General features: G+C 51.8%; 8 protein-coding genes across 8 annotated transcripts; 6 read left to right on the top strand and 2 right to left on the bottom strand.

The window, feature by feature from the left end:
• Positions 1 to 199: 199 nt before the first annotated feature.
• Positions 200 to 2,423, top strand: AFUA_5G01830 (putative extracellular endoglucanase; the record flags this gene model as incomplete). The annotated part of the gene is made up of 6 exons (XM_743066.2): positions 200 to 673; positions 736 to 867; positions 923 to 1,273; positions 1,327 to 1,348; positions 1,402 to 2,200; positions 2,262 to 2,423. Exons 1-6 carry the CDS (start codon positions 412 to 414, stop codon positions 2,421 to 2,423), a joined length of 1,728 nt encoding a protein of 575 aa, XP_748159.1. The 5' UTR covers positions 200 to 411.
• Positions 2,424 to 2,628: 205 nt separating this feature from the next.
• On the bottom strand, positions 2,629 to 7,232 carry AFUA_5G01820 (uncharacterized protein; the record flags this gene model as incomplete). Its single annotated transcript, XM_077804717.1, has 6 exons — positions 7,149 to 7,232; positions 5,471 to 7,074; positions 5,183 to 5,415; positions 4,835 to 5,127; positions 3,413 to 4,780; positions 2,629 to 3,344 (listed from the first exon to the last, which is right to left on the bottom strand). The coding sequence occupies exons 2-6, from the start codon at positions 5,729 to 5,731 to the stop codon at positions 2,629 to 2,631; spliced, it is 2,871 nt and encodes a 956-aa protein (XP_077660855.1). The 5' UTR covers positions 5,732 to 7,074; positions 7,149 to 7,232.
• A 511-nt stretch (positions 7,233 to 7,743) lies between these two features.
• On the top strand, positions 7,744 to 8,898 carry AFUA_5G01810 (uncharacterized protein; the record flags this gene model as incomplete). Its single annotated transcript, XM_743068.1, has 1 exon — positions 7,744 to 8,898. One exon carries the CDS (start codon positions 7,744 to 7,746, stop codon positions 8,896 to 8,898), a length of 1,155 nt encoding a protein of 384 aa, XP_748161.1.
• Positions 8,899 to 9,267: 369 nt separating this feature from the next.
• On the top strand, positions 9,268 to 10,514 carry rad14 (DNA repair protein RAD14). The gene is made up of 2 exons (XM_077804716.1): positions 9,268 to 9,938; positions 9,999 to 10,514. The coding sequence occupies exons 1-2, from the start codon at positions 9,353 to 9,355 to the stop codon at positions 10,412 to 10,414; spliced, it is 1,002 nt and encodes a 333-aa protein (XP_077660854.1). The 5' UTR covers positions 9,268 to 9,352; the 3' UTR covers positions 10,415 to 10,514.
• Positions 10,515 to 10,670: 156 nt separating this feature from the next.
• Positions 10,671 to 10,898, top strand: AFUA_5G01790 (uncharacterized protein; the record flags this gene model as incomplete). The annotated part of the gene is made up of 1 exon (XM_743070.1): positions 10,671 to 10,898. The coding sequence occupies one exon, from the start codon at positions 10,671 to 10,673 to the stop codon at positions 10,896 to 10,898; it is 228 nt and encodes a 75-aa protein (XP_748163.1).
• Positions 10,899 to 11,154: 256 nt separating this feature from the next.
• Positions 11,155 to 13,811, top strand: AFUA_5G01780 (cell differentiation and development protein Fsr1; the record flags this gene model as incomplete). Its single annotated transcript, XM_743071.1, has 4 exons — positions 11,155 to 11,242; positions 11,311 to 11,589; positions 11,646 to 13,487; positions 13,639 to 13,811. 4 exons carry the CDS (start codon positions 11,155 to 11,157, stop codon positions 13,809 to 13,811), a joined length of 2,382 nt encoding a protein of 793 aa, XP_748164.1.
• A 588-nt stretch (positions 13,812 to 14,399) lies between these two features.
• On the bottom strand, positions 14,400 to 15,525 carry AFUA_5G01770 (uncharacterized protein). The gene is made up of 2 exons (XM_743072.2): positions 15,262 to 15,525; positions 14,400 to 15,195 (listed from the first exon to the last, which is right to left on the bottom strand). The coding sequence occupies exons 1-2, from the start codon at positions 15,496 to 15,498 to the stop codon at positions 14,614 to 14,616; spliced, it is 819 nt and encodes a 272-aa protein (XP_748165.1). The 5' UTR covers positions 15,499 to 15,525; the 3' UTR covers positions 14,400 to 14,613.
• Positions 15,526 to 15,664: 139 nt separating this feature from the next.
• Positions 15,665 to 17,966, top strand: AFUA_5G01760 (rRNA (cytosine-C5-)-methyltransferase NOP2; the record flags this gene model as incomplete). The annotated part of the gene is made up of 1 exon (XM_743073.2): positions 15,665 to 17,966. The coding sequence occupies exon 1, from the start codon at positions 15,711 to 15,713 to the stop codon at positions 17,964 to 17,966; it is 2,256 nt and encodes a 751-aa protein (XP_748166.1). The 5' UTR covers positions 15,665 to 15,710.
• Positions 17,967 to 18,137: the final 171 nt, after the last annotated feature.

Genomic DNA, 18,137 nt, shown 5'->3' with positions numbered 1-18,137 from the left:
CAGTTGAGTTGACTTCTTCTGTCAGTCACTATGTCCACGATGTAGAACGATCATGGCCATATGAAGGTACAGGCTCTACTGAGCCCCTTGCAAACAAGAATGTCCATACTCCCTGTCTGCATCAAGAGACCTGCTGCAAGTAAACAATGCCGAGCCGGGATTGCATCCTCCGTCACGTTGCTTCAAAAGTTAGTCCGCCGTCAAATGTAGGTTAGTTCCAGTGTCATGTCTCGCGATGTGCCATCTGAAAGATCTCCTTTGGGAAACTTCGGCTGATGTCCGGCTGAATCCGATCTATCATCTCCAAGTGTCGTTGTCGCTCGGCTGGAATGCATAAATATGGCAGGCTCCTGGTCACCTTCTCACTCCTGGCCTCGACATAGATCTATGAAATAGGAGTTTTGTCAGTTTATGCAGAACCAAGCCATGAAGGGGTTGCGCGTTGCTGCCCTTGTGGCACTTTTCAGAAGTGCATGGGCCCAAGCAGGCAATTGTCCGGGAACCTTTACGTCCATATCTGCTGCTGACTTCGTTTCTCGTGTCCATCCCGGGTGGAATTTGGGCAATACTCTTGACGCTGTTCCTAATGAGGGCTCCTGGAACAATGCTCCAGTTCAAGCATCCACGTTTGATACCGTCAAGTCGGCTGGGTTCAACAGTGTACGACTTCCAGGTGAGTTCCATTCGGTGCTCCACGCATCTACTACTGCCAAACCTGTTGCTGATAACATCTAGTTACATGGGCATACCACTTCACTGGCGACTCGCCGGACTGGACAGTGGATCCAGCTTGGCTGCAGAGAGTCTCTGACGTTTTGGATATGATTACATCCCGCGGCCTGTACGCAATCGTCAACGTTCACCATGGTAAAATATGTTTCAGCGAGATAGTACCAGTTATCAAGGACTGATTGAGAAATAGACTCGTGGATCTGGGCCGATGTCACTCAGTCGGGAGCCAACCTTACGATGATTGAGGAGAAATTCTATCGACTCTGGTATCAGATTGGCACCAAGTTGGGTTGCAAGTCGAACATGGTTGCCTTTGAGTCGATTAATGAGCCACCCGTCAACAATGCCCAGGATGCTGCTGAGCTCAACAAACTGAATGAGATCTTCCTTCAGGCTATTAATAAAGCTGGAGGATTCAACTCCAAGCGAGTTGTCAATCTGGTTGGTGGTGGCCAGGATAGCATCAAGACTTCGCAGTGGTTCAAGGCTCCTACCGGCTTCTCTAACCCTTATGCCATTCAGTTTCACTACTATAGTCCTTGTAAGCGACCCCTGCCCCAACCCCATTTGATCAAAATACTGATTGGTACCCAGATGACTTCATTTTCGGCGCATGGTGAGGAATCTTGCTCAATCCGTCTGCGATATTCACAGCTGATATCTTTTCAGGGGCAAGACCATCTGGGGCTCGGACTCTGACAAGACTGCCCTTACCAATGATTTCAAGTTGCTTCGAAACAACTTCACCAATGTACCCATCATCCTCGGAGAGTACGACGCATCTCCGACGAACACCGAGCCAGCCGCACGCTGGAAGTACACTGACCTTTTAGCTCACGCTGCTGCCCAGTACAACTTTGCTGCTATTCTCTGGGACAACGGCCTCGACCACCTTGACCGGACAACCGGTAACTGGCGTGACCCTACCTCCCTCCAAATCATCACCAAAACAAAGTCCTCCACCAAAAACAGCTTGCCCGACAGCACCACAGACGCTTCCGCGACAAGCCAGTCGTCTTCCGCCTATATCTTCCACCAGGTCGGAACACCAGTCACGAGCCAGACCCTCCCATTTATCTTCAATGGCAATACACTCCGGTCCATCAGGGACTCCAGCGGTACTACCCTGAAGCAAGGAACAGACTATTCCGTCTCCGGCTCCAACCTCGTTTTCACGGCGTCGTACCTCTCGAAGCACTTCTCCGCGTCTACAAAGCCTGGCATCATCGCCGACCTCACCCTCGTGTTCTCCTCTGGCGCCTCCCCCGTTGTCCAGCTCGTGCAATGGCAGACGCCAACACTGGGTTCTACGTCCGTTGCCGCATCGTCCGTCTCCGGTGATCTCTCCATCCCCATTACATGGGGTGGCGTCCCTAAGGTCGCGGCCGTCAAAGCTCTGACTACCAGTGGCAAATACCTCGTTGATGACTGGACACAGGTGCTGGGCCCGTTGCAACAGGCGAGAACGGTGCGTAACTTTTTTTTTCGTGCAGGAACATACCTAACCGCTGACTCTCTTCTGTGTCCAGACCTACAGCAACCAGTGGAAGTTCGAGGGCTCGAATGTCATTTTAACGTCTGGGGCTATTGATGCTGTGAAATCTGTGGGTCAGACTACGGTGTTTACGTTTGAGTTCTATCCTCGTGTGGCTGGTGGTGTGAATACGGTCAACTTCACCGTGACGGTTTAGACAGAGTCGGTATGGATTCTTGTGTCATTCGTCAAATATGCATTTGTGCGTGCATATATGTCCCACAGCAAGTGTGCTACCAAACCTTCATTCGACAGTAGACAAAATAAGAGGAAAGTCTGAATCCTCATACTTCATTAATCATCAAGCTAATAACCAACCCATTAATATAAGAACGGAAGCCCAGCAAACAGGCTCATCATCATCAATACAGAACCTTCAACTCCCAAAGCGGAAGGCTCGGATCATACTTATCCCAGACAAACTTATTCTTTTCATCCAGATGCGCCCCCTCATCCGTAATCGGGATGGAGGGGTGCGTCTCGATAATCTCCTGGTGACTAAACCCCCATTTGTCCCTGGGAATCCACAGCGTCGGCGTGCGCGCCCGAATACACGGCTCAAAGTACGCATTCCGCTCCTCCTCTTCGGAGTATCTGATCTCGACATGGTCCCGGCGCACTTTGCGCCGCAGCGCCGCATAATCTCTGTACAGGTTCGGGTGGAACCATTTCCAGGCTGCCTCCCAGCGGTTGCGGGGATGGCGCAGGAGGGCCTGCGTCTCGTCTTCTTTCGACTGCTGCTCTTCTTCTGTGTCGAGGGTGCGCGGGAGGAAGGTGTAGAGTGGGGCTAGGGCCTCGCTGAGGGACATGTGTGCTAGTACGGTAAGGACGGTGAAAAGGGCCATGATGATCAAGGGCCCGATGGCGGCGCGTATGGCGAAGAGGCCGATCATGCAGATGTTGGCGAGATAGATGCCTGTTAGAAGATGCTGGAGGGCGCGCGGGTAGACAAGCCCCTTTGTGTCTATTTCGATGTCGTAGACGAAGAGGAAGTTGTAGCGGTAGGCTTGATAGACGAGGTAGAGGCCTACGAAGGCGAAGCCGAGGATCAGGGGGGCGATGCAGGAGTATGTTAGGGCTGGAGGAGGGTGTGGTTAGTGGTGGGGTTGAGGGGTTGAATGCGCGGTAAAAGAATCCGAAACGTACCGATGACACCCATGTTGGTGAATACAGGGAACACGTTTCCCCAGCCGATTCCGCTGAGGGATGCCCAGCGTCGGTAAAGGAGGCGTGGGGAGCGGTCGAAAAAGGTACTTAGGAATTTAAATACAAGAACGCCGGCGACCTGCACCACTGCCATCGAGCTCATTGTTAAGCCCTGGAGCAAGAAGTATGATATGTAGAAGTTTGTGGCTTTTGGTAGGTTCTGGGCGAGAAGATCTTTTGCTGACAGAGGGTTCTTGATGATTTGGGCTGTCGCGGCGGATGCTGCCGATGTCAGGGTTGTCACAAGGAAGACTTGGACGACCTGGAAGCAAAAGTGCGCGCTCTGTGTGAAGAGCTCTACATGGGCTGTCGATGGGGCACCTGCTCGTCTGGCGAGGACTGAATCGACAAGTGTCAGCAATGTTCTTTTATTCCTGTTGGACTTTAGTCTTGGGGACATACAGCGACAGATGATCGGAACAAATGACATGAGAAGGACCAGAGCTGCAGACGGTAGCAGTCCCGCAATCACTCCTTTCAGTGATGAAGGTAGCTTGTCAATGAAGCCCAGGAAAGGTAGAAGGCTGGTCAGGTAGGTGATGTTCGAGATCGCCCCAACAGCAGCGGAGGGGATGGACCAGAATATAACCAAGGCAGCGATTCCACCCTGGACCGCGAACTTGCGCACAATGCGCTGCCACCAGCTCAGGTTCAAAGACGACCAGACAACCTCTTTAGGAGAGATACCAATAAAACGAGGCGTCATATGGAGCGGTTGGTGATGAGAGAGCGTCTGTAGAGCGATCTGCGCATCGGACTGGGAGTTGAACTCGATGAACAGAGCCGAAAGATTCTTCATCTTCCCATTCTTGTGCTGTTCCTGAAGGTACTCTACCTCCTTTGATACTTTCACGAGCTCGTCGCGTAACCAGCAGATGGAGTCAACTTTGGGTCCAAACAACTTCACACGGTGACTCGGTCTGCGAATCTTCTTACGCCAGCTATGTGTCCCGCTCTCGCAGTCCAAACACGTGTCTGAAGTGATCACTCCCTTCTTGAATGCGCGGAGACGGGCCGAGTTTGCTGTTCGAATCAAGTTGGTTTCCGCTTTCTCCAACCGATAAGCTAAACTGTCCCGTTCGCGGACTTTCTTCATGAGCTCCTTGCAGTCGGAAGTGATCCAGATCCTTCGAATAGAATCGCCAAAGACTTGCCGCAACTTCTGCTCGTTCTTGTAATCTTCTGGCACGGACATGAACAGCACCGTTCGCGATGATATACGACGAACATAGGCAGGTGAATTGAGATACGCCTGCCGCAAATTCGCATAAAAGAGACTCTCTCGAGTGACCACGTAAAAGACATAGGCTGCAGTGTCCCTAATTAGTGATTTTGCTTGGAAGAGCCCCCAGAAGCACATACTGAAGAAGATGCATGCCATGATAGCATGTGCATAGTACCGGGTCGGGTCTTTGACGTTGCTAAAACTGAGTGCGTCTAGCTGAGTGTTTCCTGCACCGCCGGTGACGTGAATCGGTATCAGGATAGGCCATGTGACGAGGCAACCAGTAAAACAAGTAGAACACAGCACCCTAAGGAACCGCAGAAAGAGGTATCCGTCCATGGAGGAGGAATGTAGAACATGCGCATCAGATATCTTGAGAAACTGCCCAAACCAGTTGATGAAGCCTCTGGGCAACTTGGGACTTCGTTCACTGCAATTGCCTCAGTCAGCGGCGCAAATAGCGATGCTGTAGGAGCAATACATACTGTTGGTGCCAACACGGCAAGTGAGATCTCGGGGCATACCAACGCAGTTGCGTACGTCGACATACCAAGAACAGACCGAACCAAAAAAAGGCGATGACCAACGCGGGTAGAAGTGTGGTCAGGAGTGCTGAAAGTGAGGTTGATTCATTGACACCGAGGTTCTTGATAGCATCGGAGGTCATCGAGGACGCATTGCCTCGAGCAGAACCGATATTCGGGTCATTGTTCGGATCCTACACTCTGAGGGTCAACACAGTGCGTTAGGAGGTTCCATCTCAATATACATACGAGGAGGTTTTGTCGTTTAACCATAGAACCAACCCATTCTGGGACGGCCATGGTAGGCATCATAATGATCCCTCGTGGTCCTGCAATATGACCGTTATACCAACCAACGTTCCGGGTGCCCCAATGGTTATATGGAGACGGTCTAGAATCAGAATCTAAAGCCCAAGGAAGCAATTCCCTACATATAGCTGGTGTGCAACCCGCCACTAGAACAAGCGGACCGTACGGCGCGTTGGACCTGTCATTCCTGTCATTCTGCATGTATGGTACAGGCTTCCCAGTTGCCAAATTGTGCTCGAACGTAAACCTTCGTGTGACAGAAATGCCAATGGTGGGCCATGCAAAGCCCAGGTAGGTCGGGGATGCGTGATTTGGAATGTTTACTCCGTAGCCTCAGAGCTTCTCGCAGTTTCGAAAGTACTGATGATCCGTCGATCAAAGCTCAGAAAGTCCAAGGAGAAAATTGTTAGCTTGCTACAGTACAATAGCCATTCGCGATAATGTCATTTCGCCATGTCGATCCAATTTGTGTATTCGCTCACAAGGCAGTTCGTGTTCCCGTCGCGGGTTGATCGGTGGATAGGACGCATGGACGCCCTCCGGCTGGGACTAAGTAGTAGTAGCGTTAGCGTTAGTACATAGCAGCAGGCATTAGTGGTCCCTAAAAGATTGGTGGCTTCGCATCCAATTGGACAATGAAGTCGCAGATCCATCAGCCAATTTCCTACAGCGTAGACATCGGAGAAATGTTCGCGGTCCTTTGAAATTTTGTTCGAAAAAATAGCTGATTTCCTGAAGAATTTCGCTCCTGGCGTTTGAGCAACATCACTCCGTAGTACTGTAGGATATTACCTGAGAGCAAGATCTCAATAGTCCGATGTTGGTCAAACGGAAATTCCTGGCCAAGCACCCAGACAATCCTCGCAGAAAATGTGAGTTCGAGATTCTTATCCCGCGTCACGAACTAGGCATGATCAATGGCGGGACCCAAGGATCAATCTGCAAGACTATTGATTGACGGTCACATTCGTAGTTGGTTTTCGGCTAGACGGGTTTTCAAGGTGATAAGGCTTTCCAACTGCATATCACAAGATGAAAAAGCATGGGATAGACAATTCAACCTCAATCAAAATGTTGGAGCCTGAAATGCGGTACCTACTCTAGATCTCGCGCGGTAGAAACATTTCCTGATACGGTAAAAATCAGTCGACAGTCGCTGATATCGACAACTCAGTCAAGCAAGGGGTGAGTGCTTGTCCAAGCATAACGTTCAAACCCCGAACGGATGACCTGTTCTCATTCCAATCCATACTCGACCTCTCGGACCCGAAGATTTATTGCCTCTCTTCTAAAGCGAAAGAAGAGTGGACTTCAGTGATGTAAAGAAACCTCGCTTAAAAGGTACACGATCCGCACCTCTTCCTGCGGCGTAGGATACAGAGTGCGTCTAAGAAGTCTTTCGTTGTCTGGCGACGATATAAGTTGATGAATCAACTATCTTACCCCGAGTGACGACAGACGAGAACAAAGTCAACACATTCATCAGTCTCCTGAGTAATGATTGGTGAGATGGCTTTGGGATCGCCTCTGTGCGGAATCGGAAACTGTACTCTGTAGATCAGATCTGAGCGTCCACCACGAAATCAGGAAACCTATTGTGGACACGGGGAAAATGGACCTCAAGATAGAAGAAGTCTCCCGGGTTTTGCTTTGGCATTTGCCGTACGGCTTATGCCCAGATGTAGATGACTTTAGACAAACCATGCCGAAGTCAAAGAGAGGGACAGTCTGAGCCCAAAGACTCAGAAGCAATCCAGATACCAATGGCATCTTCATGGAAACAGACATAGTCTGGTTGATTGCATGATGTATGTTCAAAAAGCCAGCCACGGTGAGCATGGAAGAGTGGTATGTTCCTATCACAGTATTATCGCAAGTCTACTTTATCCCTATGCGAATATATGTAGTTCTGAGAATACCGAGGTATATCCTGTAAGGTCTGCTGGCATCCTTAGGTCGCTCACTGGAGGATATGTCTTTTACGAGTCCGGAACCCATCTTATGAATGAGATACGTAGTCTCCAACATAGTGTTTGAACGACTTGAATTGATATTTTCATGCAGTACGAAGTGCAAGATGACCATGTCACCAACAGTATAGAGATTGAGCGGTAAGTAGCGGCAGTTCAGGAATAAGCTAGAAGAGTGTCAATCTACTTCAATATTACCATTTAGCACAGCTTCGTTCGCGCAAGAAAAATAGATGATTAAGCATGTCACCTCCCGAGATTGACGACGAAAAGAAGCCCCGGTCTACTGATGACAGCCGTGGTTCCGCACGCATCGTATCATCAAGGGAGTCAAAACAACCATTCCCGCCTCTCCCCGCGGATGAACATGCTACAACCATGCACGATGCGCCGAACAACAGCTACCCAGGGCTGGACGACTCAGACATGCTTTCGCCTACAACCGATGATCTTGTAGAGGAGGAGGAGGATCCAGACTTCCACTCCAGCTATTCTCTAGACAATCAGTCATTCTCCGACGAGTCAATGGAATCCGATGAAGAAGCTGCTGAAGATGGCATCGCCATGCACCACCCGTTTCGCCAGTCTTCGAGTTCCCTGCACGGGCCCAATGCTTTCGCTCCTCCGTTCTATAACAGACCTCCGACCCCGCTACCGCCGTCCCCGTCGTTGACATCGCTTCTCCGTCCCCCTTTCTCGACTACTACTTCCCGACCGACTACCCCTGATAGCTCCGATGTGGAAACACCGAATGATACTGAAGCGGCTGTCGCGAAATCTGCTCGTCGTGCAACCACGGTTCCTCGTGCCAGCCCGAAAGTACCGACGTATGAGTATTACGGCTTTGTCTTATACCTGGCTTCATCACTGGCCTTCTGTGAGTCGAACCCGATGCGCTGCAGGAAGAGATCGCCCATTCTGATACTTCCAACAGTAATCTATATACTCTGGTCCTACCTACCATCCCCATTCCTGCATCAGCTCGGCATCTACTACTATCCCAATCGGTGGTGGTCGCTCGCTATTCCCGCATGGCTGGTCATGCTGATCATCTACATATATGTCGCTCTGGCGTCTTATAACACGGGTTATCTGACCCTTCCGATGAATAGTATTGAGAATATCGTTGACGAAGTCGCCAATGTCGCTGTCATTGACGGCAAAGGCCGACGACGACCGGGCGGCGCTGCCAAGATGAAACCTGGTGCAACATCGTATCAGATCATGGGACCACAGAATCGCAAGGTCAACTGGAAAGACATCTGGTCCGAGGGCACGGATGCCGTAATGGACGTACCTGTGGGAGGAGTCTGCGAGGTTTTGTATGGACAGGAAAGAGACGATGGTGAATTGAGTGACGGTCACACTGGGTTCGCACCTGGCACAGCAGAGACATAGACATAGCCGGACCTCGTTTGTGTTTGCAGCCTATACCCTATCAACCAAGTGCTCGTTGCTTATCTGCCAAAAAGAACCATGATAGCTGCAGGCGTGATCTTATCAGCCAATCACAAGGCGACAGCTGCAAGTCGCATCACTTATCATCACGTGACGTGGCGCTAGGCTTCCTTCCAACTCATATCAGCAATCGAGTCAACTGTTGACGATCGACAACCTGGTGGATTTCCATGGTTGCGTTACTTCCTTTTGATATAAATTACTAATAAGCCATCATGGAGGCCGAAAGACGTTTGACGCCGCCCCCAAAATCGGACGCTGACAAGCCCGGAGAGCTCCAAAGGGGCCCGCTCACTCCCGAACAGTTGCGAAGAATTGTAAGTGAATCATCATCAAGCCGTGCTCTGCATTGTTCAACTAACGATCCGTTTAATCGCATCAGGAGATCAATCGCATGAAAGCCAAGGCGATCCGCGAACAACGAGAGGCCGAGGAAGCTAAGAAGAGAGTTGCAACACCCAGCAGTTTAAGTAGCGTCAGCGGGGTGAAACGAACATATTCTTCCATGACAGCGTCAGAGACACCAGCAACATTACGAGATGCGTCGGCGAATCGTCCACTTGATGCGATCAAGCCGGCCCGCAATTTCGCCAAGTATGTCGAGTATGACTTTAGCAAAATGACCGACACGAAAGGAGGTTTTCTAACACAAGAGGATGATCCATACAACAAGGCTTTGAATGTCCGAGATGGGAAGGAGGAGCAGAAACCTGCGCATATGACGCAGAAAGAATGGGAAAGGCAGCAGCTGGTCGACTCCCTTCGCCGCGAGCGAGCAGGGCCGTTTGAACCCGGACTGAGTGTACTAGAGGATAAAAGCAAGCAGAAAAAGTGCAGGGAATGTGGAAGTCTGGAGATTGACTGGAAGTGGGAGGAGCTACTCCGATGTTGTGTATGCCACGCTTGCAAAGAGAAGTACCCGGAGAAGTACAGTCTTCTGACGAAGACGGAAGCAAAGGAAGATTATCTGTTAACCGATCGTGAGTATATCCCAAACGCGTTTCTATAAAGACCGCTCACTGACGCCCCGCTTCCCGCAGCCGAACTCCGTGATGAAGAGCTTTTACCACACCTGGAGCGACCGAATCCTCATAAGTCGACGTGGAATAACATGATGCTCTATCTACGGTACCAAGTTGAGGAATACGCATTCTCTCCAAAGAAATGGGGTTCTCCAGAAGCGTTGGATGCTGAATTTGAACGACGGGAGAATGAGAAGAAGAGGCGGCGAGAGGCGAAATTCAAGACCAAGTTGCAAGATCTCAAAAAGCGCACCCGAGTCGAAGCATACCGTCGGAACCGTCAAGGCGCAGCAGGAGGGAATTTTGGAGATGATTTGGGGAAAGGTGGTCGACATGTACATCAATGGGGTCGATCTGTGGAGGATCCTGAGACGGGTATAGGGGTCAAGAAATGTGTGGATTGTGGCATGGAGATCGAGGAACTCGAATTCTAATGCTCCATCATATAGCTTCCATAACGATATTAATGATTTACAACGAAGTCAAAATGACAGCCGGAGCCTTTGCAAGGGTCCGCGGTTCTTCTCACCATAATAACAGTTTTCCGAGTTCAACAGCCAGAATGTAGCCGATCTGTTGGCATGTTTGTCACAACATGTCTAACTGCATAACCAAAAGAACACCGCAGCGAATAATGGACCACCATGACAGGTAAGTCCATTGAATGTCAATCTATATACTCCGTAGTCAATGCTAGACGAGGATGGCAGCCAAACAACCCCAGCGCTAAAGGCGGTTAGACGGCCATGCTGTGCGTCTACGGGAGCCAACAAAAGTCCAGCCAGCGGCGGTGCGGTGACTTTCCCCGACCTCAGCGAGGAGAACCTAACGCGCGCCAGTTGCCTGTCCAGCTTCACCACCACACAGCGACCATCCTCCTTTTCCCCTTTCGGTGATCCATACCTCTCTGTTGACTGAGTCATAATAATTATTGCTCTCCACCCGGTGCTGACACGGCCTGGAACGTGGTTTCCTGCCGCTGTCACCCGTTGAGACTGGGGGTTGCTTACATTCAACAAACTTGCAGCATTGCGGTCACAAAAGCCCTCCACTTTCGGCGTCGATTCTTGTCACAACTGGGGACGCAGAAGCTCAAACAGCTCTGCGATTGTCCTGAACCTACTTAAATTCTGTCGCTTGTTGATTTCGCATGGCTTGGCAGTCTCCCTCGGCCATGGCTGGGGGTGGAGGCTATGTCGGGCCTGGGGGTGATGGGTCCTCGAATGGCGGACAACCTCATGGGACGGAGTATACACTGCAAGGTAGGTGCAGGGAAACTCTGGCCTTGGTATTGGTCCTTCTCTAAGCTAACATTCTCTCTCGCCGATAGGTGTGATGCGCTTTCTGCAAACGGAATGGCATCGGCACGAGCGAGATCGCAATGCCTGGGAGATAGAGCGCGCGGAGATGCGGTCCCGGATCGGCAGGTTAGAAGGTGATGTAAGGACGAGCAAACGGCTGCACGAGTCATTGGGCAAGCATGTGAGGCTTCTCGAGGCTGCTCTCAAGAAAGAGCGTGAGAAGGTCAAGAAGCTGAGCAATAATGAACCGATCGAGGATATGAGAGACTCCAAAGAGATTGCCCGGGAGAGCATCAACGCACTGAAGTGTACGATACCAGCTTGTAAAATCCCCAGTGCTGGTGGATTGCTGACTTGTCTACAGCGCAACGGTCCAAATCCCAGGCCGATCTCACCACCGATATTGACACCGACCACCAACTTGGCGTCCGACAGGAGAACGAACGGGAGAAGTCGCGTCTGTATCTGTCAAAATGCTCGCAAGAGGTTGCATTTCACGTTATCCCTACTTCGCATCCTGCTCCCGATTTAAACGACCTGGAACTCTCGAACCATATGTACGCGAACCACAACATGCCTCAGCAGAGTATAGAGGAAGCCTACATTCAACAGCAGCGCCAGAAGCAGCAGCAGCAGCAACAGCAGGCAAATCACATGATGGCACGCGAGGTAGCACTACAAAATCACCAGCCTATTGTGACTCATTATTCGGACAATTCTAACGTGTCTCGCGCTCCCAATCAATTCCTCCCCACGGTGGCACGAGATATCATGGACAAAAGTCCGCTGGAGGCACAGCAGACCCACGCTACTGCTATAGACAACAGAAGACAGGCGTTTGAGTCAGGCTTATCGGATGAGCGCGCTGGTGCTGCGAAGCAACAGTACGATAACACACAGGCAGCGGCTAAGGAGGAGACTCAATCCCAGCAGGAAGATCAAATACAGGATACAGACGGGTGGAACTTTGATGAAAATCCGGCCCAGGAGTCCCGGACTGCCCACATCCCACCTCACCGACCAGACATGGATGCCTTTCCCAACGCGAACTTCGCCGGGCCAAAGTCCCCCTCACGAGGTGGATCAGTATCGCATCGAAGGAAGAGCTCTGGCTCCAAACGTAAGACCGAAGGTGCCACAGACGTCGGAGCGGGAGCAATACAGAAACAGGATCCTATTTTCAAAGTCCGATTCGCTCTCCGCGGCCACCTGGATGTCATCCGCTCAGTAATCTTCACGGGCGGTGGTAGCCCGTCCGAACCCGAGATTTGCACGTGCAGTGATGATGGGACTATCAAAAGATGGATCATACCAGCATCGTACGGTGCTTATGGGTCGCATGGAGGGAGCTCAGGCAACGATCTGGATATAACGAGTTACTTCACCCATCGGGGGCATGTTGGAGCAGTAACTGCACTAGCTGCGTGCTCCCCGTCTCAAAATTTTTCAAATGGTGGCCGTGCCCTGGGTGACGGATGGGTATTCTCTGGTGGGCAGGATGCCAGCGTGCGTGTTTGGGAACGCGGACGGGTTGATCCCAAGGCCACACTTGATGGTCACACTGATGCTGTTTGGGGCCTTTGCGTTCTTCCTGGCACGGCTGGTACTGTGTTTGGAGATTCGTCCAGTCACTATGGAGGTCCTGATCGGATCTTGCTGGCGTCGGGCGCTGCCGATGGGCGAATATTGATCTGGGCCGTCAGTGCACCTCCCCAGGTATCGTCGCCACAGGCCGGTTCTAGGCGAGCTGGTGGGAGTCGGCGGGCTAACTCGATATCATCTGGGTCTAATTTCCCATCTTCACCTCAACCTAGCACCGCAACCACCACGCCTTTCCACTACACTCTCGTCCATCATATACTTCGGGCCGACTCTCCCTCACCAACTTGTATCAGCCCTCTGTCTCTTGCAGGTGTTAATTTCGTCGTTTCATACACGGATGCCTCGATCCTTGTATATGACACGAGAACCGGCGAGGAGATTGTGGGCATGGCGAGCTTGGAAACCTACGATGGCACTCCCTCGACGGGAGTCAACTCTGTCGTTGCAACCACCATTGGCTTTGATGGGTCTGCAGGCCTCGATCCTAGTCGGACGTTAGCTGATGAAGAAGTTGTGCACGGAGCTACCGGCTCCAGCGCTGTGGAAGGAGTAATCATAAGCGGATACGAAGACAGATATATCCGTTTCTTCGATGCCAATAGCGGTACGTACGCTGATATGCACGACTTTTTGAATGAAAGCACTGACATTTTCTTGTCCTGTTGTAGGCCAATGCACATACACGATGCTGGCCCACCCCGCGGCTATCGCTGCACTTTCCTTATCTCCTGATGGACGTGAACTCGTGTCCGCAGGTCATGACGCCAGCTTACGGTTCTGGAACCTTGAGAAACGTAGCTGTACTCAAGAGATTACTAGCCACCGGTTGATGCGTGGTGAGGGGGTTTGTGCCGTCACCTGGAGCCGCGATGGCCGCTGGGTCGTCAGTGGTGGAGGAGATGGTGTTGTCAAGGTCTTCTCAAGATAACGACGGATTCTGCTTTTCTATGCATGAAGTCTGATGTTGTCTGCCGACGTTACGTTAGACTAACTCTTCCTGAGTGAGCGCTTGGTCAGTTCTTGAGCATTTGCAGTGGTGTCAAATTACCTGGCATTTGTTCCTTTCTAGTGTTGTGGTTATAGCTCCCTTGGCATTTTTTGTTCTTCCACCCTCCTACTTGCATGCAAGAGCTTTTCTTTCGAAATGACCATTTTGGCCCCCCCTCCAGGTTGCGGCTGTTCGCCCTTCCTCACTTTCCTCATGGAGGCTTTTGACGATTTGTTATTGATGGTGTTGAACTACTGGGGCATTCATGCCTGGCAGCTTGCAGCCGGGCTTCGATTCCTGCTCGCCTCTATTTTCTCCCCACATGATGTGTGGCCGCTTGCCTCGAGATACTGTGTGAGATGGTTTCTGGGAGTAATCCTGTCCTGTATCCATCTCGCAATTTCAAATTCTCCCGTCTCCCTGAAAGGCATGCTCAAGTATGCCTTTCCTTTGGCTTCTATGCGTATATGTTTATGTATAACAATTAGTTCCTATACCACTGCCCCAGCTTCTGTACCGTGAAATTGGTATCAACATCTGCACATTGAATAGATTTGATTTCTGTATTTACCTCGTGCTCTATGGAGCATGTGGACTACAAGGCAGCGTTCATAATATATTTTCAACGCGAGCAATATCCCGCATCTAACCTCAATCCGGAGCCAGCCCACTTCCGAGGAAGTACAGAATAGATCAGTGGAAGGTATCATTCAATCGGCTCTCTACAATAAGAACGAAATCCCTAAAAACTCGACCTCCAGGCTTCCTTGAAAAGCACCCTCAGCTTATTCGCCTCATCATAGTCCTTCAATCTTTGCTCCAAGAAGCCCTGCAAATCATCCCAGAAGGCCTCCGTCGCCACAACACTCTCTCCACTAGGTCCAACAGCGGGCTTGGGAGGCTCATAACTCTCCTTCTGTTCGGCACTTGCCCTTTCACCCGCCCCCGCACTCACAGCAACCTGCGCCCCGCCTATAATCATAACACCGAACTCGACCTCCTTCCCCCCAGACAGCCTCACAGGTTCATCAGCAAGTACTTCCGCGATGGTCTTCCCTGTTACGGGTTTGCGCTTGTACAGAATCTTGATCTTGTCGAGGGAGATCTTGTTACCCTGGGCGTCTGTCACGCGCTCGCGCACGGCGTCCTTGAGATCCTGCACGGAGGTTGTGGTGAGAGCGGTGTTGGGGAGAGAGAACTCGAGGGCCGGGTTGCGGGCGGATTTGAGGTGCACAGTTATGGATTTTGAGGAGCCCGGGGCGAGCGGTTGTTTGGTCTTCTTGGGCATTTCGGGGTGGGGCGCGTGCAGACGGGGGAGAGTATACTGTGTCGATTAGTACATGATTCTAGGAGTATGGCTGAGATAATATGAAATGGGAGGTAGACGTACTGGGACCCGTAGCCCTACTTGTTCTGGGTCGAAGACATGGTCGGAGCGGAGCTTGATAGGCCGAGAGTCGAGTGTTGAGAGGTAAGACTTGACGAATGATACTTCGTTCATGGTGATCGTGATAGTGCTTGTGGTCCCGGAGTGTTTGGGAATTGAGTAGGTGTCGTTTCCTTGGTGGCGATTAGAGGAGGAAGATGAGAGGGCTGTCGTCACAGTCGATTGATCAACTGTGCTCATTACCCAATCGGGAGCTCATGAGGCCAGAACCTCACAGGTCGTGAGATTAATGCCTCAGGCCGCTCTAAGGGGCTAGACCGCCTTCCGGAAAGGATCTGCCAGTGTTGACCGCCTGAAAAAAGAAGACGCAAAAGAAAAAAAGTTTGGCTTTCCAAGATAGCGACATATTAGTGACAACACAATTTCTGCTTTGCACCACACGGTTTGTCGCAATGGGAAAGGGTCGCCGTATGAAGAAGCAGGGCCCTCCGGCCCCGCTGGACGAGTCAAAAATTACTCTTTACAAGAAGCGCAAGGCAGGAGATGTCGAATCAAAAGCAGAGTCGGGCAAGAAGCGGAGGAGAGCCGAAGATGAAGAAGAGATTTTGAAGGCTGTACCTAAGAAGAAGGTTAATGGCGCAGTTAAAGGAAAGGAAGACAAGGCCGTGGCCACCGCTGTCAGCAAGAAGGATGCGAAGACGAAGAGCAAACCTGCGGCGAAGGAGAAGCCTACATTTATGGACTCGGACGACGAAGATATGTCGGATCTCGATGACGATGAGGTTGAGATGGGTGAGGATGAATTTGATGACTTGGATGGCGTCAGTGACGGATCTATGGGTAGTCAGGAGGAAGTAGATTCCGATGAGGAAGAGGAAGACGAGGAAGACTCGGTCGTGGATTCAGAGGAAGAAGGCCATCCTCGGGAGGCCATGTTCTCGGACGACGAGGATCTGTCCGACGCAGAGGAAAAGCTCACAGCTGCCAACATTGAGGGACTGTCCCGGAAATTGGATGAGGCTAGACAGGCGGAGGAGGAGGAGGCCCAGCGCGAGTTACAGGAGTCTGCAATGCAGACCAACATTGCAGGTGACCGTCCGGATGTCTTTGCTGATGCGGAGGGCAAGCCTGGTTTGGCCCCTGACCTCCAATTGCTTCGCACGAGAATTACAGACACCATTCGAATTTTGGGCGACCTGAAAACGCTCGGACAACCGGGCAAATCCCGCGCTGATTACCTGCAACTGCTCCTGGACGACATCTGCACGTATTACGGCTACACCCCGTTCCTCGCGGAGAAGCTGTTCAACCTTTTCACCCCTATGGAGGCGTTCGCCTTTTTCGAAGCCAACGAAACCCCTCGTCCAGTCGTCATCCGTACAAACACCCTGCGTACCAATCGACGATCTTTGGCGCAAGCTCTGATCAACAGAGGTGTGGTCCTTGAACCCGTGGGTAAGTGGTCCAAGGTCGGCCTACAAGTTTTCGAGTCCGCGGTGCCTCTTGGTGCCACACCCGAATACTTGGCGGGCCACTACATCCTGCAGGCAGCCTCATCTTTCCTCCCTGTGATGGCGTTGGCTCCACAACCCAACGAGCGGGTCCTCGATATGGCCGCCGCCCCCGGTGGTAAGACAACGTACATCTCTGCCTTGATGCGCAACACTGGCTGTGTCATCGCCAACGATGCCAGCAAGCCCCGTGCCAAGGGTCTTATCGGTAACATCCACCGTCTGGGGTGCAAGAACACCATCGTGACGAACCTGGACGCTCGGACCGCCTTCCCCAAGGCGCTCGGCGGCTTCGACCGCGTCCTCCTCGACGCCCCCTGCACCGGCACAGGCGTTATCTCAAAGGACCCCAGCGTCAAGACGTCCAAGAACGAACGTGACTTCCTCGCCATCCCCCACATGCAACGCAACCTCCTCCTCGCCGCCATCGACTCGGTCGACCACGCCTCGAAAACAGGCGGGTACATTGTCTACTCCACCTGCTCCGTCACCGTCGAGGAAAACGAAGCCGTCGTGCAGTACGCCCTCCGCAAACGCCCCAACGTCAAGCTAGTCGACACTGGCCTCGGTGACTTCGGCTCCCCCGGTTTCACCAGCTACATGGGCAAGAAGTTCGACCCCAAGATGACTCTCACCCGCCGCTACTTCCCGCACCGCGAGAACGTCGACGGCTTCTTCGTCTGCAAACTCAAGAAGACTGGCCCCACCCCGACCCCCAAGCCCTCCGCGGGCGGCTCTACCGCCCCCGCCGCCGCAGCCGACAAACCCGCTAAGAAGGCCGACGATGACGAAGTCGTCGACAAGACACCCATCTTGAACGAGGACGGCACAACCCTTGACATCGAGGGCGGCGCATTCGGCCCCTTCGACGAAGAGGAGGACCAGGAGCGCATTGCTCGCGCGGAGCGCAACCGCCTGCGCCGGAAGGGTCTGGACCCTCGGGCTGTCCTGAACAAGCCTAAGAAATCTGCGTCTAAGAAGACAGACGCCTCGAAAAAACAGGAGGAGAGCAAGAAGGAGGAGTCTGCGGTTGAGAATGGGGACGAAAAGGCCGCAAAGACATCTGACAAGGTCGACGAAAAGGCTGACAAGAAGGACAAGAAGGCTGACAAGAGCAAGACGGACTCTGACTCTAAAGGCAGCAAGAAGAACAAGAAGGCAGCGAGCAGTAGTCCTGGCAAGAAAGCAGGCAAATAGTCGGGTTGCACCGGGATGTACGAAGTAGTTTCTTGTCTGTCTCTCTCTTTCCTTGATCATTCCAAAAGCATCATCTCATGTTTAGGTACGGACGGCGCATCATTGCTGATTGATTGATTTGTGGTTTGACGTAGATAGCCGTGGTAGAATATAATGATACCATTCGTGATC

This window comes from Aspergillus fumigatus, chromosome 5 (genome assembly GCF_000002655.1).
Source record: "Aspergillus fumigatus Af293 chromosome 5, whole genome shotgun sequence".
Classification (NCBI taxonomy): domain Eukaryota; kingdom Fungi; phylum Ascomycota; class Eurotiomycetes; order Eurotiales; family Aspergillaceae; genus Aspergillus; species Aspergillus fumigatus.
Note: the sequence above shows the minus strand (reverse complement) of the source record. Positions and strands in the feature narration are given on the sequence as shown.

What these genes read in the sequence shown, in the direction of transcription:
- AFUA_5G01770 (XM_743072.2), bottom strand. Translation starts at nt 15,498, where the DNA reads ATGAGCACAGTTGATCAATCGACTGTGACGACAGCCCTCTCATCTTCC. An exon ending in AAGTAGGGCTACGGGTCCCA is followed by an intron (nt 15,196 to 15,261) that starts GTACGTCTACCT and finishes TAATCGACACAG; the next exon opens with TATACTCTCCCCCGTCTGCA.
- rad14 (XM_077804716.1), top strand. Translation starts at nt 9,353, where the DNA reads ATGAAAGCCAAGGCGATCCGCGAACAACGAGAGGCCGAGGAAGCTAAG. An exon ending in AGATTATCTGTTAACCGATC is followed by an intron (nt 9,939 to 9,998) that starts GTGAGTATATCC and finishes CGCTTCCCGCAG; the next exon opens with CCGAACTCCGTGATGAAGAG.